Raw genomic sequence first — 18,554 nt, forward strand, 5'->3', positions numbered from 1 at the left:
AATAAATTAAAAAGTAAATAATAAACCTGTAATAAAGTTATAATTTGGTAGTGTACAAAGGACACTGCACAAAATGTGCAATAAGTAAACATGAAAGCAAGAAAAAAAGGAAAAGCATGATAACATTTATAAGAACAGTTGTAGAGCTTAAAAAATGTACAAGTCTGAACCAAAAAAGCTTATGTTTTGTAAGTAAATGTTTTATTTATAATGATAATAATCTGATAAAAAAGGAACATAAACAAAGCACTGGTCAGCTGTGTAATAAAATACTTTAAAACAAAATCAGAAATTTTTATTCATTTTTTTAAACATATCCCCAACTTCTCCGTATATTGGGAGTGATGTGTGGTGCCTTCTTTTTCACAATTTATCACATACAGTGTCCTTATAAGACCAAATATCTGTGTGTACTGCACTGTGGAACTTTCAGACTGGTTATACAGTGTGCACTCAATTTCAGGTTGCTATGTCGGCCTTTTGGCGCTCCTCACCAAGTGTGTGCTGTTGATGCTGTCCTTGTTAATGTCATCATTATAGTTTCTCCATTTTATTCCAAGATGACTCCTTGAAGCGAAAAAAAAAAAAAAAAAGCTAATAATAACAAGAAAAATGAAAGGATTGTTACCGTGACAATAACAACACTTCTGTTGAATGTCAGGGTAACTTATCAAATGAGTCAATTCTTGGTCCACCTAGAATGATTTTTTTTGTTCGTGTTTCACATCAAATGCTTATCTTGGCATCAAGGAGTACTTCTCAAGCAAGTAGTTACAGTATGGCTCAGAAGAGGCTCTCTGTATCTCAATTGGCCTGCTGTCGTCTCACTATGGATGGGAACATTATGTTGCATAGTGATCAAAACTTCCAAGGTATTCCAGTCCAGCTCGGTAGCAAAACTGATACTGATCCTAAGGAGGAAAAAGAAAAAAAAAAAAACAAGAGAAATAATAAGTTTTGCAATACATTTTTTGGAATGAAATTTAGGATCCCCAGTACCTAGTAAAGTCTAGAATTTGGCAACAACGATATAACTGAGCATATTCTGATTGTCCTGTGGGAACCTAAATTCATCAGTTCAGACACCAGAATAGCCCCCGGCTGAATAGAGTCGGTAAAATACTGAGCTTTGTAAAACAGTAAAATTGTACACTGCTTTGGAAAGAAAGTGTTAGCGTAGCAACATAATAATGAAATCAATAATAATAACACTGTGTATGGTGTGTGAAGGCAGTAATCGCTAAAGTTGTGTAAGGTGAAAGCACTGCTGCTGAGGCCTCGAAATTTGTGAGCCCCCACCTCTGTTTGAACCATGGCCGGCCTCTGCGTCCTCAACATTTTCACTGTCTGGAAGATGTCCACCACTCCCTCGTACCTCATCCGCTCCAGAACAATGCTGAGCGTAATGAAAACACCTGTCCTTCCCACACCCGCACTGCAAAAGAGCAGAAGAACTCTCATAAAATCATAGTCCAACATTATTGCCCCTCTATATATTATTGGCTAACTAGCAAAAATTAAGGGAGCATTTCAGGAATGCAATTAAAATGACTGGTTTTAGATGACCCTTGGGTGATTGGAAGACTGTGAAGATTTGAAAATATTTGAAGACACTTTAACACCTGACACACAATCATAATCAAAAGAGGAAACGCATAAAGAGGACTTTGATTTGAAAGGAACTTGGCCTGAAATCAAAAACAGAGAGTGTGTTTAAAATGGCCCTTTGAGAGTTTCCCACTCAACACCTATGAAGGATTTAGGGTTAAGTGATATTGACTCGGGATGCAAAATGGTTTGAATTCCTCTAATTTAACCGAGTGATTGTGACTCGTGTGCCTCCAGGACCAGTCACACGGACAAATGGCTGAGTCGTGACAGGACACCCATGAGATCTGCTCCTGTGGATCTCCGAGTTGTCCCCCTCAATAATGGAAGGGTCTAAATGTTTTCTTACCTACAGTGCACTGTGATAGGGCCGTCCTGGCCAAACTGCTCTTTCGTTTTGTGCACTTGGCCGATGAAGTCGATAAAGCCCTCTCCGGATTTGGGCACGCCCTGCTCTGGCCAGTCTGTGAACTGAAACTGCCTTACTGTCCGGGACTGTCCGTCCTGCAACACCATTTCACACACAAAACAACTTCCTCAGCCACTATATTACAACAATTTATTCAAGTTTCAATGGGGAGAAATACAAAACATGTTCAGAGGTGACACAAAAAAAGAAAAACCTAAAGTTGCAAAGGAGATCAAACCTCACCTGTGCACGCTTTTCTAAAATAAATACAAAAACCCCCAAAAGCCTCCATGCCTCCCCAAACCACCACCCCATCCCCTTTCACTGGTGTCCCGAATAGGGGGCTCAGCAACCCCGCTCAGCAACAGGTGTGAGCCCTCCAGTGGACCCTAAGCCCAGATGGGAAGTACGGTATGTTTATTTCAGGGCTGTGTGGTTGAAAGCCAAAGCACGCTAAGTATATTCTAATGCATGCCACTCTTGAAATAATTTTGTCTATAACTATGATTGACTAATCTAATGATTAACTGCTCATTAGATCAGTACATTATAGCTTCGTTCATCTATTTACCTTCCCCACAGTGAGAATGAGGAGTAAAGAAAACAGCTTAAGCAAATATCAAAGAACCAACAGAACCAACTTGAGTAAACCAAAAAAATCGTTTCATACTTGTTTTAAGACCATATTTGAGACGACATGTTTAGTCCACTTTGGTACATGCTAATTGTTTTGATCATTTAGCCTATTTTTGGTTTGTAGTTTTATTTGTCATTTCCAGGATGGAGATCCAAGTACTGTGAGTGCAGCGTTTCCCTAAATCTTGTGTCTACAGTTATGACATTATTACCTCTGCAAACCCCCAGATGGCTTATACAAGTATTCCAAGTCCCATCATATTGTGCTGATATCTTTGAGTAAACTGAACAAATCCATCCAATCAAAGTAGGGTATCAAAACAGCTGTTTATTATAAGAGCTATTTGTCTATCATGAAGAATTATATTTTGATACATGCGAACATAGCTTTGATGCTGAGTGTTTGCAAAGCACCTGAAAAGACAGCTTTAGAAGCACTCACTACTAAAGCGAAATTGTGTACCCTTGATAAGAAAGGCAATCCCATGGAGGTACTTTGTAATGGGCTCCACAAAAGTACATCCTGCACTATTTATCAGTTCCCGGCGCTAGCTGCATTGGATGCCCCCCGCTGCCTAATGCAACCTGTCAAAAAAATTGCCTGGCATACAGCAGCTGAGAATACCGGCTTTGGAGTAGATTCATTCTTGTGAAGAACTTAATCACTTATTAAAACAGCCTCATTTTCTCATTTTAAGGCAGATTAACGGTCACTGTCAAGTTCTCTTTAATAATGACACAAGTTTCCATGCCTACATTAATAAATACAGTACATTTACTTGTGTCTAAACTAGATCTGTAATTCTGTTGTATGCCCCTGTTCTACTGTTTCACGCTGGAATGTTTTTAATCACCATATCTAATTTTAAAATTTAATTCAAAATGTGCCCTACATTTAAATGAGAACAGTGGATGCACATACTCAAATATAGGTGGCCTTACTTAACACAGTCTAATCAATCAATGCAGTCAATAAAATAATTTACACATTTAGTTCATAAAAGGTTGCAGGAAATGACATTAGGATCATGAGTGTGTGTTATTGAGCACCACACATCTTACCCTGGCGTCTGTCACTTTGAACTCCCTCAGGATGTACTGGGGCATGTTGTACTCAGCCATAGGGTCCACCACAAAATACTGGTACCGGGCGGACCTCTCAGCTGGCCAGTACTGGTGGCACTTCTCCTTTAAAAACCAAAATAAATTATTGCACATAAGACAGATATTATCTTTTATAGTTGAATGTCTTTCAATCAGCCACATTTCTAGATATAATAAAGTAAGTTTTAGTTTAGTTGAATATTGCAATGGAACAGGCCCTGCCGTTTTTTTTTAATTGTTTTTTTTACAATTTTTCCCAACACAAAAAATAAAGCCTGCTGATATATGTTGAAATAATTGCGCAGCAACTGACTGCACCAAGACCGGAATTTACTGTGTGTCTGCTGGTTGCTTGCTTCAGACCTAATTAAGGAAATTTGACTGTTCATATGGTTTCCCCCTAACAATCCCGAAAGCCCTAGTTAGCTAAGAAAAACATGACATGTTGTAGTCAGTAGCTGCCTGGGGAAATATAAAGAAATAACAGACTGTACAGAGCATTTTTATAACCTTCAGTGTAATGTAAGGATGTGGTCACTGCACAGTCTCAACACATCATATATCACAATAAAAATGTGTAGCTGGTGTGTACCAGGTATTAAATTTAGTACAGTAAGGTTTTTTGCAAGAAAATTTTTCTTCCACATACTTGATTTTGAATTTTGTAGAAAAGTTTGGAGTGTGGTGTAACACTGAGAACTTTACATTTTTGATATGTGATGCATGGGAATCGAATTACATATGCCAATGCTGGCTGTAATTTTCCAAAACCACAGTCTCTGTTCTTTTAGTGATATTCCACAAAGCTTCTCAGATTTCTGTATTTTCAACCAATAATAAACTCCCAAATAGTCAGAGTTATACCATATCCATTAATGTCAGTGCAAAACATCAATAAATAGAACCATTTAAACTTTTAAAAATACCTATATGTATATGGTATTTGTGGTTTCATGACTTATGTAGCTGAATGAACTGATTTCCAGATGTTTTAACTTAAAGTCCTCACCCTTCCCATCTCTCGAAGCTTGGTGAGCATCACCACGATGGTGGAGTTGTGTTCCCAAAGCATCCTCCAGAAGTCCTCTGTGGTCTCTGCTAGAGGCCCCTGGGTCGCAATGTAGGCTTTCTGTTGCCTGCAACAAGACCAACCCGGCGCCAAAATCCTAGACGTTAGCCAACTGTTGCGGGGAATCCTGCTGACACAACTTAAATCAATCCTTATTGTAAAGAGGCTGCCCAAGAAAGCACATTAGAAACACTGATGAACTTCTCATCGAGCTACTGACTCAATGGGCAAAAGAAAATTAAAGTACTTATGAAAATGACTCCTTCATTACAAATACTCCATTACCCGCCAGCATCGTGTAACATACTGCAACGTAACAAAATTTGTTGTTTATTCCACGAAATAATATATAAATCAACAGATGAATAAATAAATAAAGAACTGTACATTTTAACTGTAATTATTCACTCTTAGCAATGACATATGAAGCCAAAGAAACTGAGTCTCCCTGAGTGGCTCTCCCTGCACAACAAGGCTATTCAACAGATGGCTGGGCTACGTTTATTTAGTAAAACACTGGCCATGTCATCATTTTCTTTGACAGTAGCAACGGAATGCAGTTTTGCAGTACACAAGCAAATTTGAAGGACATAATAAACAAAGTTGACTTGAATAATGTTGATAGTACAGCTTCAGCCAACTTTGGCTGCCCAAATTAGCATATTGCAATACATTAACAAAAGGCCACAGAAAACGGACTCATTCATCAATTCAATCCATTGTTTAGCAATATTAACTTGACAAGCACTTACCTATAACCATCAATAAAACTGGCATTGATGTAATCAGACCCTTCAACCCCTCGAATCGGTTGGAGGCAGACTCTTGTGGACTCATATGGCATTATATTTACAAGGCGGTTTTTGAACTTGTTGCAAGGTAGATTGGCACTGATGAATCGGGAGGTGTGGGCCTTAGTGTTGGCTAAATGCTGCGGAAGCACGGAAACACGTAGATAAGGATAGCATAGTGGTTAAGATGGCAAGAGACATACTGGTTAAGGCCAGGGGCTTGTAAACTGAAGGTTGTGAGTTAAAGTAAAAAGCTCTGGCAGTATCTACAACAAAGGTTATTAACTTGATATTTATCAGCAAAGTACTGCAGGAGACTGTGAGTAGGCTTTTTTAAAACTTTTCTCTAAACTGTGTTGATTAATGTACTCATCTTTTATATAAGCTTAACACTTTCAGCAATATAAAATCCACGTAGTTTCCTAGCAATATAGAATGCCTGGAGTTACTTAGCAAAACGTGTGTATTGCAGGTAAGCATTTGTGTGAGAAGGGCTGCAGTGTGCGTGACTTGGGCATGTCAGAGCAATTGATTCACGCTTCTAGGAGGTAACGGAATACAGAAGTTCTAAAGGAAGTCTCCATTCATCTCATGCCCGCTACTAAGAACCAGGATTCATCACACCAAGAAATAGCAGAATCCAGCATTATAAAAGATAAGCGTATCATGCTGTAACTAATCATATGAAAGAACAACACTGTGTAGAGGTGTTTTCGGCATGCAGGAGAAAAACATTTGCGTTCTTTCTGCAATGTCAGTGAAGAAAGTACACCAGCAATAGGGTGTAAAAAACTGTGACCTACCACTACTGGAAAAGGGAGAAAGTAATACAATCCATTCATCTTGACTGTGTATGCAGCATCTTACTCATGCCAGGGCAAGACAGGGAGAAAACTGACACTGGCAGACTGGCCATTTACATATAAATGCTGGAGTTATTCAGAAGGCAGTGCTTTCTGACACTCACTGACATGCTGCCACTATCCCCTTCTGGAACCCCCTGTCTCGTAGAGTCACCTATGCATTGAGCAACCCTGAAAAACCGGAGGGGTTTTTTTTTGGGGGCAAAGAGGGGAGTTCAGTGTAACCAAATTACAAAGAAATGTGGGCAAGAATAAACCTGCGGGCCTCACTCTGTCTCATTCCGCTCCTGTATGTGGTACCATGCTTGAGAAATCGATGGGATACGGCCCAAGAAATACTAGGTGGGTCAAAATGAAACACCATTTAACTGCCCCTTGGCCCGAACTAAGCAAATAAATAAATAAAGAGCTGCAGACTGGTAGATTGCAGGGGTTTTCACAGAATTCCACACCAAATGAAAGACTCCTCCTTCCTGTTGAGTTGCCAGAGCACTCAAAACCTTCCCTAACTGTGGAGAGCACAGCAGACAGATAAAACCTAACAAGTTGCTCTTATACATCAGTAACCAATTTAAAGTGCTGTTTCAAATGGTAAACCTTTTTATATTAAGGAAAATATACCATTAAATAAAATGTACCACAGGCATTTGTTGCTTAAAGATAATGTGAAAATTTGTGTGCATAACATTCTGTAGTATGATGCTGAATTGTTCGTATTTCACTCCTTTGGTGGCATACCAGGACATATCTTTAACAATTTTCCAATTAAATTACTGGGCTCCATTTTTTCCCTTTATGTCAGAACTGTGGCTTACCTTGAATTCAAGCTCCATTCCTGTGACATTCTCGCCAGGCTCAATCTGGGTCAGCTTCTGGATGTAGGCGTACAGGTTCCTGGCAGGTACCTCAGTGTTGCCGCAGGTAACGGCTTCGAGAAGCGCATCATGGATAAAGACATATTGGTCCTCTGTCTGCACCATGTAGTTGCGTTGCGCCCGCATGAGCGTCACGTGGCCATAGATATCCACTGTCTTTTCGTGCTTGATCCTCTCCAGCATGGCATCGATGACAATAAAGCAGCCTGTCCGGCCCACACCGGCACTGTGGAGTAAGCACATGCATCCGGGCATAGAGGCACGTTAATTGTAATGAGGAAAGTGACGGCAAGGCACAATTTTGAAGATCGGCATGGAAATCCCATAAATACAATGGGGTGCAAATAAACAAATCTTAACCTTGCAATTGGTACAGTGGAAGTAACTTCAACCATTATTTTTACATTTATTCATTCAGCTGATTCCTTTGTCCAAGACAGCTTACAATGTTAGCCATTCTACGTTAAGCTACCTACTATTAATTAGCCATTTATACAGCTAGGTGAACAACAGCTTTGTTCAATAAATCCTGAAAATCAAATAACTACACTATAGCTACCCAAAGCAACTTGCAAAAATACTGTATGAGGACAAGCTCTTTGTGAGTTACTGAAACACATTTATCTATAGGGTAAAATTTTAATGAATTTCTTTATCGTTGCAGTCCTTGTTAGGTATTTGTTGGTAGACAGAATTTTTTACAATTTTTCTTCACTATTAAGTACTGGTAAACACTGTCCTGATTTGATGGGGTTTTAAGCAGATTCATAAAGTTCTCTTTTATAAACTATTTTCAAATCCTATACACACACATCAAAAAATAAAAAAAATGAAAAAAAAGCGCCTAACCCCTTTGAACAGTGTTTGGGAACATTAAATGAGGGAAATTCAATTAATTCTGACAGCCTCTTAAAGTTAGAAATCTGTAATCAAACTAGAGACTTGTTCAAATGTAGTGCCATGACTGGCCAAGGACATTATGGGAGATTGCAGAAGTAACACAAAAATGCTGACTAGAGCAGTTCCTTAGTGTATATTTTCATGTGGCTGTACTTAACAAATTACATTCCCTATTAATAATCTGCAAATGTTTCTTGATACGCCAAGCTACTTCAGTGACTCCAAATTGCCTGAAACGCTGTGAAATAGCCCATGTTTCACAGGCTGTAGGTTATTGACTCAATAAAATGTCTCAATAAATTTTATCTCACTTCCAGAAAAAATAAACAAATAAATAAAGTAGCAGAATAGCACAACCACTGTCTTTGAGACATAGATGTTTCCAGCCCATAAACAATACCATATTTCTACCAGCAGAGTACTGTATTATTAATAAAAAGATTCTGTAGATAGGTACATTGCTCTCATATTGTGTGTATTACATCACAAGCGAACGCTGTGATGACTTCTCAACATAAAAACATGTGAAAGCACCATATGGCTCTGCATTGTGCAGCTTGACAGACAGCAGCAATGCTGTCTTTGATAAGTAACAGAAGCAGAATTACGAGAGATAAAGCGGCTGACAGGAGGAGAGGCCAAACGCGGCTCTCGGATCTCATTGTCAAACAAAGTTTGCTGGCATTGTTAAACCAAATCTTTTTCCTTTTCCTTTTTAATCTTCAGCACTCCTCACAGATACTAAACACAAACACTACATTATTTATTTCAACATCCTTACATCGTTTTACTTTTTCATTAACAGATCTCTTAATGACAAGCATAAAGATTAACTGCCAAACAATAAGATTTGCTTTTAAAAATAATATTTACTCCTGCACGAGTGGCAGATAAAATTAATTCTCACCCATATATTTCATCCATAATTTCTACACATAAATCATATAAAAAAGAGTATAAAAGACTTTCCAGGAGGGAAATGGTATGCATGAAAAATTGCATATTTTAAGGAAAAAGAAGATGCATACAGTAACTCTCTGAAACCACATACATGACTGCAGGGATAAGATGCTTCCAGCTTGTGGCAAAGGTTCCACCATCCACATTTAGTAAGCTATCCCAGGGGCTCTTCCAGTCCTCAGTTCTACCGTTTCTCTGACTTCGGACCTCCAGTGGAGAAACAGATCACTATCACCCCTCCCCGTGCAATGTAGCACCATGGGATTTCGAGAAGGAGCTCAGCCCTACAGATGGCTTGATTCCTTTTTTGCAAAGTCATTCCGCTGGGCAGCTGACAGACAGTTGCTTGGTCAGAGGTTACTTAATGGCCTGTAACAGACCCACTTTGGCTGGAAGTGTTTTGTTTCCCTATGCCTTTTCACACACACAAAAAAAGAGTTTGTCCTCATGTTGGGTCGTATGCTCACTATATCAGGTAACAAAAATACAACACAATTGTTTTCCCAACTTCTCCTATTTCACTTATTAACATGTTGTTAAAGGTTGGTAAGAATAACTCCAAGGCAAGGAGCATTAGCTCAGTGAGGGGCATGTGCTTCAGTGTTTTTGTGTATGTTTGGAGGCAAAGCAGTGAAAATAATATGAATAACACACACACACACATTTTCTGAACCGCTTGTCCCATAGGGGGTCGCAGGGAAGCGGAGCCTAACCCGGCAACTCAGGGCGTAAGGCCGGAGGGGGAGGGGACACATCCAGGACGGGATATGAATAACAATGTTTTCCAATTTATTATGATCAGAAAATCTAAGTAGTGCCTCAGAATTTATAACAAGGCAGTGAGAAAAATACTTTTAATCTGTTTTAGTGCCAGCTTCAGAAAACACATCAGCTATAGTTTAGGTAACTTGTAAATGTTCTGATTACCGATCTAGTGACCAGTCCATTGACATGTGTCACCCAGTGACTTGATGCCATACCGCCATCGTACTCTTGTCACAGCAGCGACTCTGTCACACTGTGCAATACATTATTGTGTCTCCGACAGGAGGATTCTGAATTGAATTTATTTCGGGCTGCATCGCTCCCAACAGGGAACCATTGTGCTGACACTGTAGGTTGGGAAAAGCAGAGAGTCATAAAACTTTGTTTACAGCTCTTCAGGGGCAAGATTTTAACAATGTTAGAGTAACCGAAGTGAGCTGAACTTGCAGTGCTCACCCTCTGGGATGGAGGGAGCTGAAAACAAGCTTTGGATAAGTCTTCATCCTCCTGTTTGTTAAGGTTTTTTTCATTTTAAGGCCCACATGAAAGCCCAAATTGGGACAAATTAAAGAAATATGGCTGCACCTTTTGGGCCATCTGTGAAACAGTCCTTACACTCAGGGTGTGTTGTGGTTACTACAGATATGAAAAATTCACAGAATGTTCTTTTTTCGCCTACACATGCTGCACCAACAGGAGGTATCCTGGGGCTATTCTGGATTTAATGATCTATCTTTATTTAGTTATAAACAGACTGACAGATAAATATAAATATTCACAGATTTGTGGACCAAAAAAAGACCTAAAATATGAGCAATGGATCAGTGTAAAAACTGTTTATAAACTGAAAAAAAAAGCACAAATGTGCATGCTTTTAGTTAAATATCGTTAATGCGAATATTACTTAGTTGAATGCTGTTATATGCATTTGTCTTTAATCAAAAGTTATAACTGCAGCACTCATTTTATACTGTAAGCTGTCATACATACAAGCATATGGAGTATTGTATAACAACATTAGGGGCAGTAGTTCAGGGGCAGCTGGTAGTGTAGGGGTTACAGCTGCTGCTTTTGGATCCAAAGGTTGTAGGTGTGATCCCCACCTCTGGCTGTAGTATCCTTAAGCAAGGTACTTACCCTAAAATTGCTCCAGTAAAAATTACCTAGCTGTATAAATGGGTAAATAATTGTAACCTTAACACTGTAAGTTGCGTTGGAGAAAAGTGTCAGCTAAATGAATATATGCATGTACGAATGAACATGTGTTAGTAGGTTTTATGTATAGCGTCAAAAGCCTATTCTGATAACAGAAGTTGGTGGTGAGATTCTACAAAAAGCAGTGGCATGGAGAAAAGCCTCATTATCAAGTTCATGTCATAAGTAGTCTTTTCTGTGGTCCTGTGTTACCCCACCCTCATCCCGTCTCATCACTCGCTTCCTTGTCACGATGTGGACAGTAAGTCTCGATAGAAAAACCAAGCCAACATCACAAAAGAATAATATCCCCTGGTTCAGGAAGACTTTTGTTTCTGCCCGCTTGGTTTACCTAATTATAGTTGTAAACGATCAATGTGAAGTATGATACAACCAAGTCCAATACAACAGCAAGAAAAGTTGTCTTCATTTATATGTCACCCAAAAAGTTAACTTTCAGAAGAGCAGAGTGGAGGAAAAAATAATCACTTCAAACTAATGGCTTTAAGAGAGTGCAGCTAAATCAATTTCTTTTTTATGAGCTGAAAGAATCCCATTTTATTAAATGTGCAGAATTGCAGTTGGAGAAGGGTATGTATGTTTGCATTGTGACTGCTCCAGGATAAGATTTTAATGCTAAAATAATTGCCCGTTACTCTAAACTTCCTAATATGTTTCTCAATTTTTTTCTTTTGCTAAGTGTGTAGATAAGGTCTGGCTTCTCTGTGTGCCAGACCGCTGGGAATCTTCCCCATTCACAACTTTTAGGGTTTTGAAGTTGGTCCCTTTATTTGTTTATGAAATGGTTGCCTTGGGATCCAAATCTAGTCTTTTTTTTCTTTTTTGATTTTCCCCTGAGGAAATGAGGCCGTTTATATACACTTGATTTGTGGCAGTATTGAGGAGATTGAAGAAGTGTGGGAGACAGTCAGCTTGCCAAAGAAACAGACTTTATTTACCCAGATGCTACCCAACGGTCATAAACCAATAACTTCCAGCAGTTCCCCTATGTAGTATTTTACAATTATATATATATATATATATATATAAAATGTAATAATACCTCAGTGGATGTGTCCCTTCTCACTTTACAAGTTGTTTTGCTTAGAGGCAGGTACCACACAAAGACACATATGACTGATGAAGGAATGTTTTTTCTTTTGGCATTATTGCAGCAAATGGGCCTGCTTCTCGATTCCTTACCTGCAGTGCACCACCATGGGCCCTGCGTCAGGAGGGTTGCAGGCCTTGACCCGTCGCAGGAAGGCCAGGAAAGGAGTAGGGTGCTCGGGAACTCCATGGTCAGGCCAGGCGGTGAACTGGAAATGCCTCACCTCGCGCTTTTCACTGGAGCCGTTCTGGTTTGGGTCGGACATCATGGGAAAGGTATGAGCACATATGTAGAAGGCTGAGGTTTATCTCAGCTGGATGTAGCGATAAAAAAATTAAAAAAGTGTCCACGTATCCAAAAACAATGGAAAAATATTATGAAAGATAATGTTCTTGAAAATTGAAAACACTCTGCGCGCAGAACAATAAATGAAAGAAGCAAAGATGAAAAATTATGCAAGAAATTTCCTTGTATCCATTGAATCACGAGTACTCAGAACGCCTGTATTTACCTTGTAAAGTGCAAATGTGCGAACACAGTACGTGGCCAGCTCCACTGTATCAAGTAATGTCACTTGGATCAAGCCGTATGTCTCTGTGCCTCTTGTAGGCCAGTACTGGTCACATTTCACCTGAAAAATAGTAAGATTGTATCACATACACATTTGTCTGCCTTAACGTATGCAAAGGTCACAGAAAATTCTGGGCTAAAAAAAAAACATAAAACAGCAGCCTGCCAAAAAACGACCACTTAGAGGTCTCCAATTTTACGTGGGAGGAAAAGGCTAACGACATTCCATTCATCCAGACAGCTTTATTTACTGGGCTAGCAGACTCCTAATTACAGTTTTAGCCTCAGATTTCCAATCGCATTTAAGACACTAGTTTACTATGATTATACAGTTTCATTGCCCAGTGAACAACCAATAAAAAGTTGCTTCATTACAGCATTATTGTTTCACTGCCAAATGACACTCTTTAAACAACACTTCTGCAAAGCCATGTGTGTCACGAGAGCCAAAATAAATGTATAAAAACTAAAAACTGTGTATCCTTGTATTAAAACCACAGCGATGCAATAACAAAATTTTATTAGGAACCTTCTTGACCAACAGAGTGAACAGGAACATTGTAAATCAAAGGCACATCCAAAATAAGACAAGCATACTGGTGTGTTCTTACAGCAAGTGAGTTTTGTATGACAGCTGCAAAGCTGCATTTTAATATTTCAAGAAGAAAAATTTTAAAAGGCTGGACATGTACAACATGCATTTATGATAAATGTTGCACTGTGCTGTGAAAAATTTATCTATAAAATAGATTGCAAATGAACTTGAAACTTTGCTGGCTTATAATCAACTTTTGTGGAAATAATGTGATCGACTCACAAAACTAACATAAAAAATTTATCTTCCATTGAGTTTATTCACAGGGATGTAGTATAGGACTTATTTGATCCTTTGTTCAGCACTCTGTGTCACCGTGTGGGAAGAGTGCTCCATAAAATAAATTGAATTGAACCGAACTGAATTTAAACTTATATCTGTAACTTTACAGCAGTAAAAAGTAATGTGTGTGTATAAATATATACATTTCTATATATATATACATACACACACACAAAAATACACACACATACATATACACAGTATTTTCATATAAAGTTTTCTAAAGTATCAAGACACAGCATTCCAAGTTTCAGTGGCTGTAAACTGTAGCATGCTCGATTTTTGTTTAATACAAAATTTTACCACAAAATTTTAGAAGAAATTTTCAATAACTTAAAATATATGTAGTCAACACATATTGAAGAGAAGCTTTGGCACATCTCCAGAGTTAAGGATGGAAGATTTGAAAACTTATGACAACCTTCAGTTGTTAAGACTTCTCTTTAAATCCACATATCATAGATATTCACAGTGGAGAATACCAACAAAAATGTGGAAACCGTGAAAGTCATGCACTTAACATATTTAGTCATGTTCATCTGCATCTAAAATAAACATTCAGACAGCTGTGCTGGACCAGGAAAATATGTGCATATTTTCATGTCATTACTCTTCATCCTATTTCAGCCTCAAAGAACGTGATATGTGCCAAAAATGAAGTGAACATCATGTGATTCAGAACTGTTGAACTTTCAACTTGCTGGGTAAATTAATAGACCATGCTTTTGCATAAACCAGTGACAAATTATTAAGTGAACTCAGCAGTGGTACTGAGCAAGCAAAATCTTGCCTTAGAGAAGAAATAAGAGGGCATCTGAAGGAAAAATGTAATTAAAAAAAGAATAAATAATGGAAAAAAAAGACAAGAACAGTATGTTAAAGAACAAATTTTCTTCATGGAAGCATAGAAACTTTTGTAATGAGAAAATCTGTGATTACATTTTAATTAAATTAACACTATACTTTACAATTAGTGTGAATATGTATTTTTTTACATTTAGTGTCCTTTACATTATTTTCGAATATGCAGAGCAGTTTCATTTTTATTGGAGGAATTTCAAAAGTTTTCATTTTTGTTCCACGTTATTAGACATGAAAATGGTCTTCAGATTTATATTCATAAATGGGTGAATTAGGGTCTGACTGCAAAAAATGAATTTTCTGTTGATCCCACAGAGATGAAAAAGAAATCTGAAATAGATGCAAACATTTAAAGGGCCCAAAACATACACGTGACACATATAAGACATGTCACATATATTTGGGACTTTTTAAAAATAACTGTATGCATTTTTGTGGGGAAATATTATACTTTCACTTTCAGAACCGCTTGTCCCATACGGGGTCACGGGGAACCGGAGCCTACCCGGTAACACAGGGCATAAGGCTGGAGGGGGAGGGGACACACCCAGGACGGGACGCCAGTCCGTCGCAAGGCACCCCAAGCGGGACTTGAACCCCAAACCCACTGGAGAGCAGGACTGTAGTCCAACCCACTGCGCCACCCTGGAAATATTATAAGGCTTCCTAATTTCTCTTTGATCTTTCAACATCAAAATTATGTTGAAACAGAGTTTCTTCTTACCCTTGACCTTTCCTCCAGCTTGGTCATCATTACTATGTTTGCACTATGCTGCTCCCAAACCATCCTCCAGAAGTCCCCAAAGGTCTCTGGCAGAGGCCCCTGGGTGGCGATATATGCATTCTGCTTCCGGTAGCCATCAATGTAGTTGGCGTTGATGTAATCGCTCCCAGGGATACCTGCAAAAAAAAAAAAAAACACAGTTCAAGAGTTAGCGCCACGGAGAGACTGACCTCGAGGTAGTGATGGACAAATAAGTGAAGTAACACCGAGGAAAAAAGACCCGGCTCAATGAGCGATCGATATTGCCAGTGAGCAGCCAGGATGTGCTCACACTCCACAGCACAAACCTTTCGTGTTCAGAAGTTTAATTCCTGGTTGTCTGACTTAATACTACAGCTGCTGGAGTCACTAAACTGCAAGAGACAGGTTGAGACTGTGGAGCCACAGCTCAATAAATACCATTTCAATAATCCAACAGCCAACACTGAGCTATTGTTCAATAAATAGCACCTTTAAATCCTAGTCCATGTCATATTATTTACTGTAAAAAAAAAAAAAAAAAAATCCAAAATAATATGCCTGTATTTTGATTATTTCCATTATTGGCGTTATTTTTATCCAAAGTGACTTTGAGATTTCCTTATTTATTAGGAATTTTCCTATTCATACAGCTAGATATTGCATAGGAGTGATTCATGTTAAATGCCTGATGGCAGCGTTAACAGTCGTTAGAGCCTTCATGTTGCTATGAAAGTACCTGGGTTTGAATCCTTGGTTTTACGGTAGAATCCAGGAGCATAGTATTCCTTCATTTAACCCAGTAAAAATAATCAGTATCTGTAATCAATCATAGGCATCAATCAACACGAACAATCACTAAGCTGTATAAATAGGTAAATTGTCATTAAGTAGCTTAGTGTAAAAATCTAACGCTATCTTTGACAAAGGTGTCACTTAAATAAAGGTTAATAATAAGGATGTTAACAGCAGCTTCATTCATGTAGTTGATGCTCCTTTCCAAAATGACTTAGGATGTTGTTACCTACAGTTATTTGCCCATTTATTCAGCTGAGTGATTTTTACAGGAGTAGTTCAGGGTAGGTACCTTGATCAAAGGTACTACAGCAGGAGGCACAATTCACACGTGCAACCTGAGTTACTTCTCGTAGCAGCAGCTATGACCAATACGCTCCCTGCCATCAGTGGTTTGCTATGGCACCCTTCAAGTGACTTCACGACACACTGCTCACACTGCATCACACAATCTTTATCACGCAAAGCAGCAGAAAGATGCAAACCAGCTAATGAGCACCACCCTGACTTGGAAATGGGTCAGAAAAAACGGTGACCACCCAGGACAGAAACGCTCCACTTGGTTTCGTCCGGGAGCTGTGTGTTTTCAGCGTTTTCCTTCTTTTTTATGAAAAGCCTCCCCTCCCACACACCCACCTCGCGAACCCCCACGCCCACCCAGCCCGCCTCCTGTCTCTGCGTGCTCCGAATAAAAGCGGCGGCTCTTTCCAAGGCTGGCCGAAGCGGAGCTGACAGCTCGTCAGCGGTGCCGGACGGGCAGCTGTGAGCCACGCTCACACATGGTCTGTGAAGATAAGTCCCATCTGCAGCAGTTCACCTCCCACCACCTGCCTCCGCACATCGCGGCCCTTTTCCCTTCCCTCTCGCAGGTAAATTATTCAGTGGAAAGAGCGCAGCGAGTTTCCTTTCATTCTCCCTCTGCTTTCCGACCAGACGGCTACCGAAGGGATTTCCACAGCAGGCAGGGATAAAGAAACAATTAAGCTGTTGCTCCCGGTTAAAATGGGAAGAAAACATTTCGCTTTAATGAAAGGAGAAGGATGTCAGATCTAAACATGGTACACTGCACGGGCTGCTGGCTCTATCATTCAGGATGTGTACGAAAAGGCCAGCTGATCTCTCTCAGCAGCTCTCTTTTCTCTCTATATCCATCCATCTTTTTCCACTCTTCAGTTCACTTAAAACAATGGTTTCACGTTAGGGATGTTTCCACATCAAGGCGCTAGGACACAAGCGTACTGTTTTTACCGATATGTAAACAAATGTGTCTCTCACCCTCTGATAAAGAGGAAAGACAGACATTTTCATATAATCTCAAAAGTCTACCATTTTAACTGCACGGCCACAAATATATTCAGCATGCTACTTTCACTGTGTGGTTTAAAAAAGGCTTTCTCAGAATTGCTGAAAATTAACAAAATACTGGCCAAATTGTAAATGGCACTGTTAAATGTTGCCGCCAAGGACCAGCGCTGGGTAGCTTTCAGGACGCATCATGAAAGGAGAGTTCTGTTTATGCTGAATTAATGGAATCAATCAATCTTAAGCTGTTCTTAATGTTCCTTTTCTGGGAAGGAAATGGGGGAAAATTTAATTTGTCTTTTTCCCCCCTTATTGCTAGGAAACTATTTTTCTGCTTTTTTTTTTTTTTTTTTTCCATTTCACAGAGCTGTATGGCTGTGGAGGATTTATGCTTTTATGTTTCATTATATTGAAAACCTAGATTGTTCACATGGCTCAGTCAATAGAACCACAGAGCTATGTAAATAAGGAACTTTAGTGAAACTAAGCTCACATTTTCATTAAGTCAAAACAGCACATTTTACACAGAAGCAAACTGTGCTTTTACTTTGTTCAGCTTGGATAGACCAATAATTAATCAGTTAAAAAATAAACCAAATGAAAGAGTTTGCATAATAAAGAATAGGTTAGAGGATTTTAATAATAGAAAAAAGCTACAAAACAGTCAGAATACAGCACACGTACTTACACACACAATCAACTTTTCACATAATGATATGCAAATCAACTTCTTCATAATAAATCGACCACATCTGTTACTTGTGTCTCTCACAAACCGCACATTAATGATAATATTTGGAAAAAACGACATCAGTGCTCCTTGACACTGGAGTGTGAATCCCTGACCAATTTCCAATTATTTGGAGAGAAAAGAGTAATGGGACTCATATCTGTTTATCACAACAGAAAAATAAATGCCGCACTCAATCGCCTGCCTCTGATCCCTTGGTCAAGGTCTCTCAAGACGTATTGCTCACAGCATCGCGCAAAACACCCGCCTTGCACCCACCTCAGGAAAACAAATAAATTCTAGCAATGAGGAGTTAGGGAAAGCACACAGATGTCCTGGAGAGGGTTCAGAGAAGGGCAACTGGCATACACCTGTGACGAAGGGTACGAATT

General features: G+C 39.1%; 1 protein-coding gene across 22 annotated transcripts in view; it reads right to left on the bottom strand.

The window, feature by feature from the left end:
• Nucleotides 1-252: 252 nt before the first annotated feature.
• Nucleotides 253-18,554, bottom strand: part of ptprdb (protein tyrosine phosphatase receptor type Db) — a 281,632-nt gene continuing 263,330 nt past the window's right edge. For all 22 annotated transcript variants that reach the window (XM_029259211.1, XM_018737900.2, XM_029259225.1 and 19 more), the window contains 10 exons: nucleotides 15,318-15,493; nucleotides 12,797-12,916; nucleotides 12,378-12,532; nucleotides 7,296-7,581; nucleotides 5,579-5,757; nucleotides 4,767-4,893; nucleotides 3,716-3,841; nucleotides 1,958-2,112; nucleotides 1,300-1,435; nucleotides 253-911 (listed from right to left, as the gene is read on the bottom strand). In XM_029259211.1, the coding sequence (XP_029115044.1) occupies nucleotides 843-911; nucleotides 1,300-1,435; nucleotides 1,958-2,112; nucleotides 3,716-3,841; nucleotides 4,767-4,893; nucleotides 5,579-5,757; nucleotides 7,296-7,581; nucleotides 12,378-12,532; nucleotides 12,797-12,916; nucleotides 15,318-15,493 (1,529 nt within the window). In that variant the 3' untranslated portion in view covers nucleotides 253-842. The remainder of the gene's footprint in view (nucleotides 912-1,299; nucleotides 1,436-1,957; nucleotides 2,113-3,715; nucleotides 3,842-4,766; nucleotides 4,894-5,578; nucleotides 5,758-7,295; nucleotides 7,582-12,377; nucleotides 12,533-12,796; nucleotides 12,917-15,317; nucleotides 15,494-18,554) is intronic.

This window comes from Scleropages formosus, chromosome 16, assembly GCF_900964775.1.
Source record: "Scleropages formosus chromosome 16, fSclFor1.1, whole genome shotgun sequence".
Taxonomy (NCBI): domain Eukaryota; kingdom Metazoa; phylum Chordata; class Actinopteri; order Osteoglossiformes; family Osteoglossidae; genus Scleropages; species Scleropages formosus.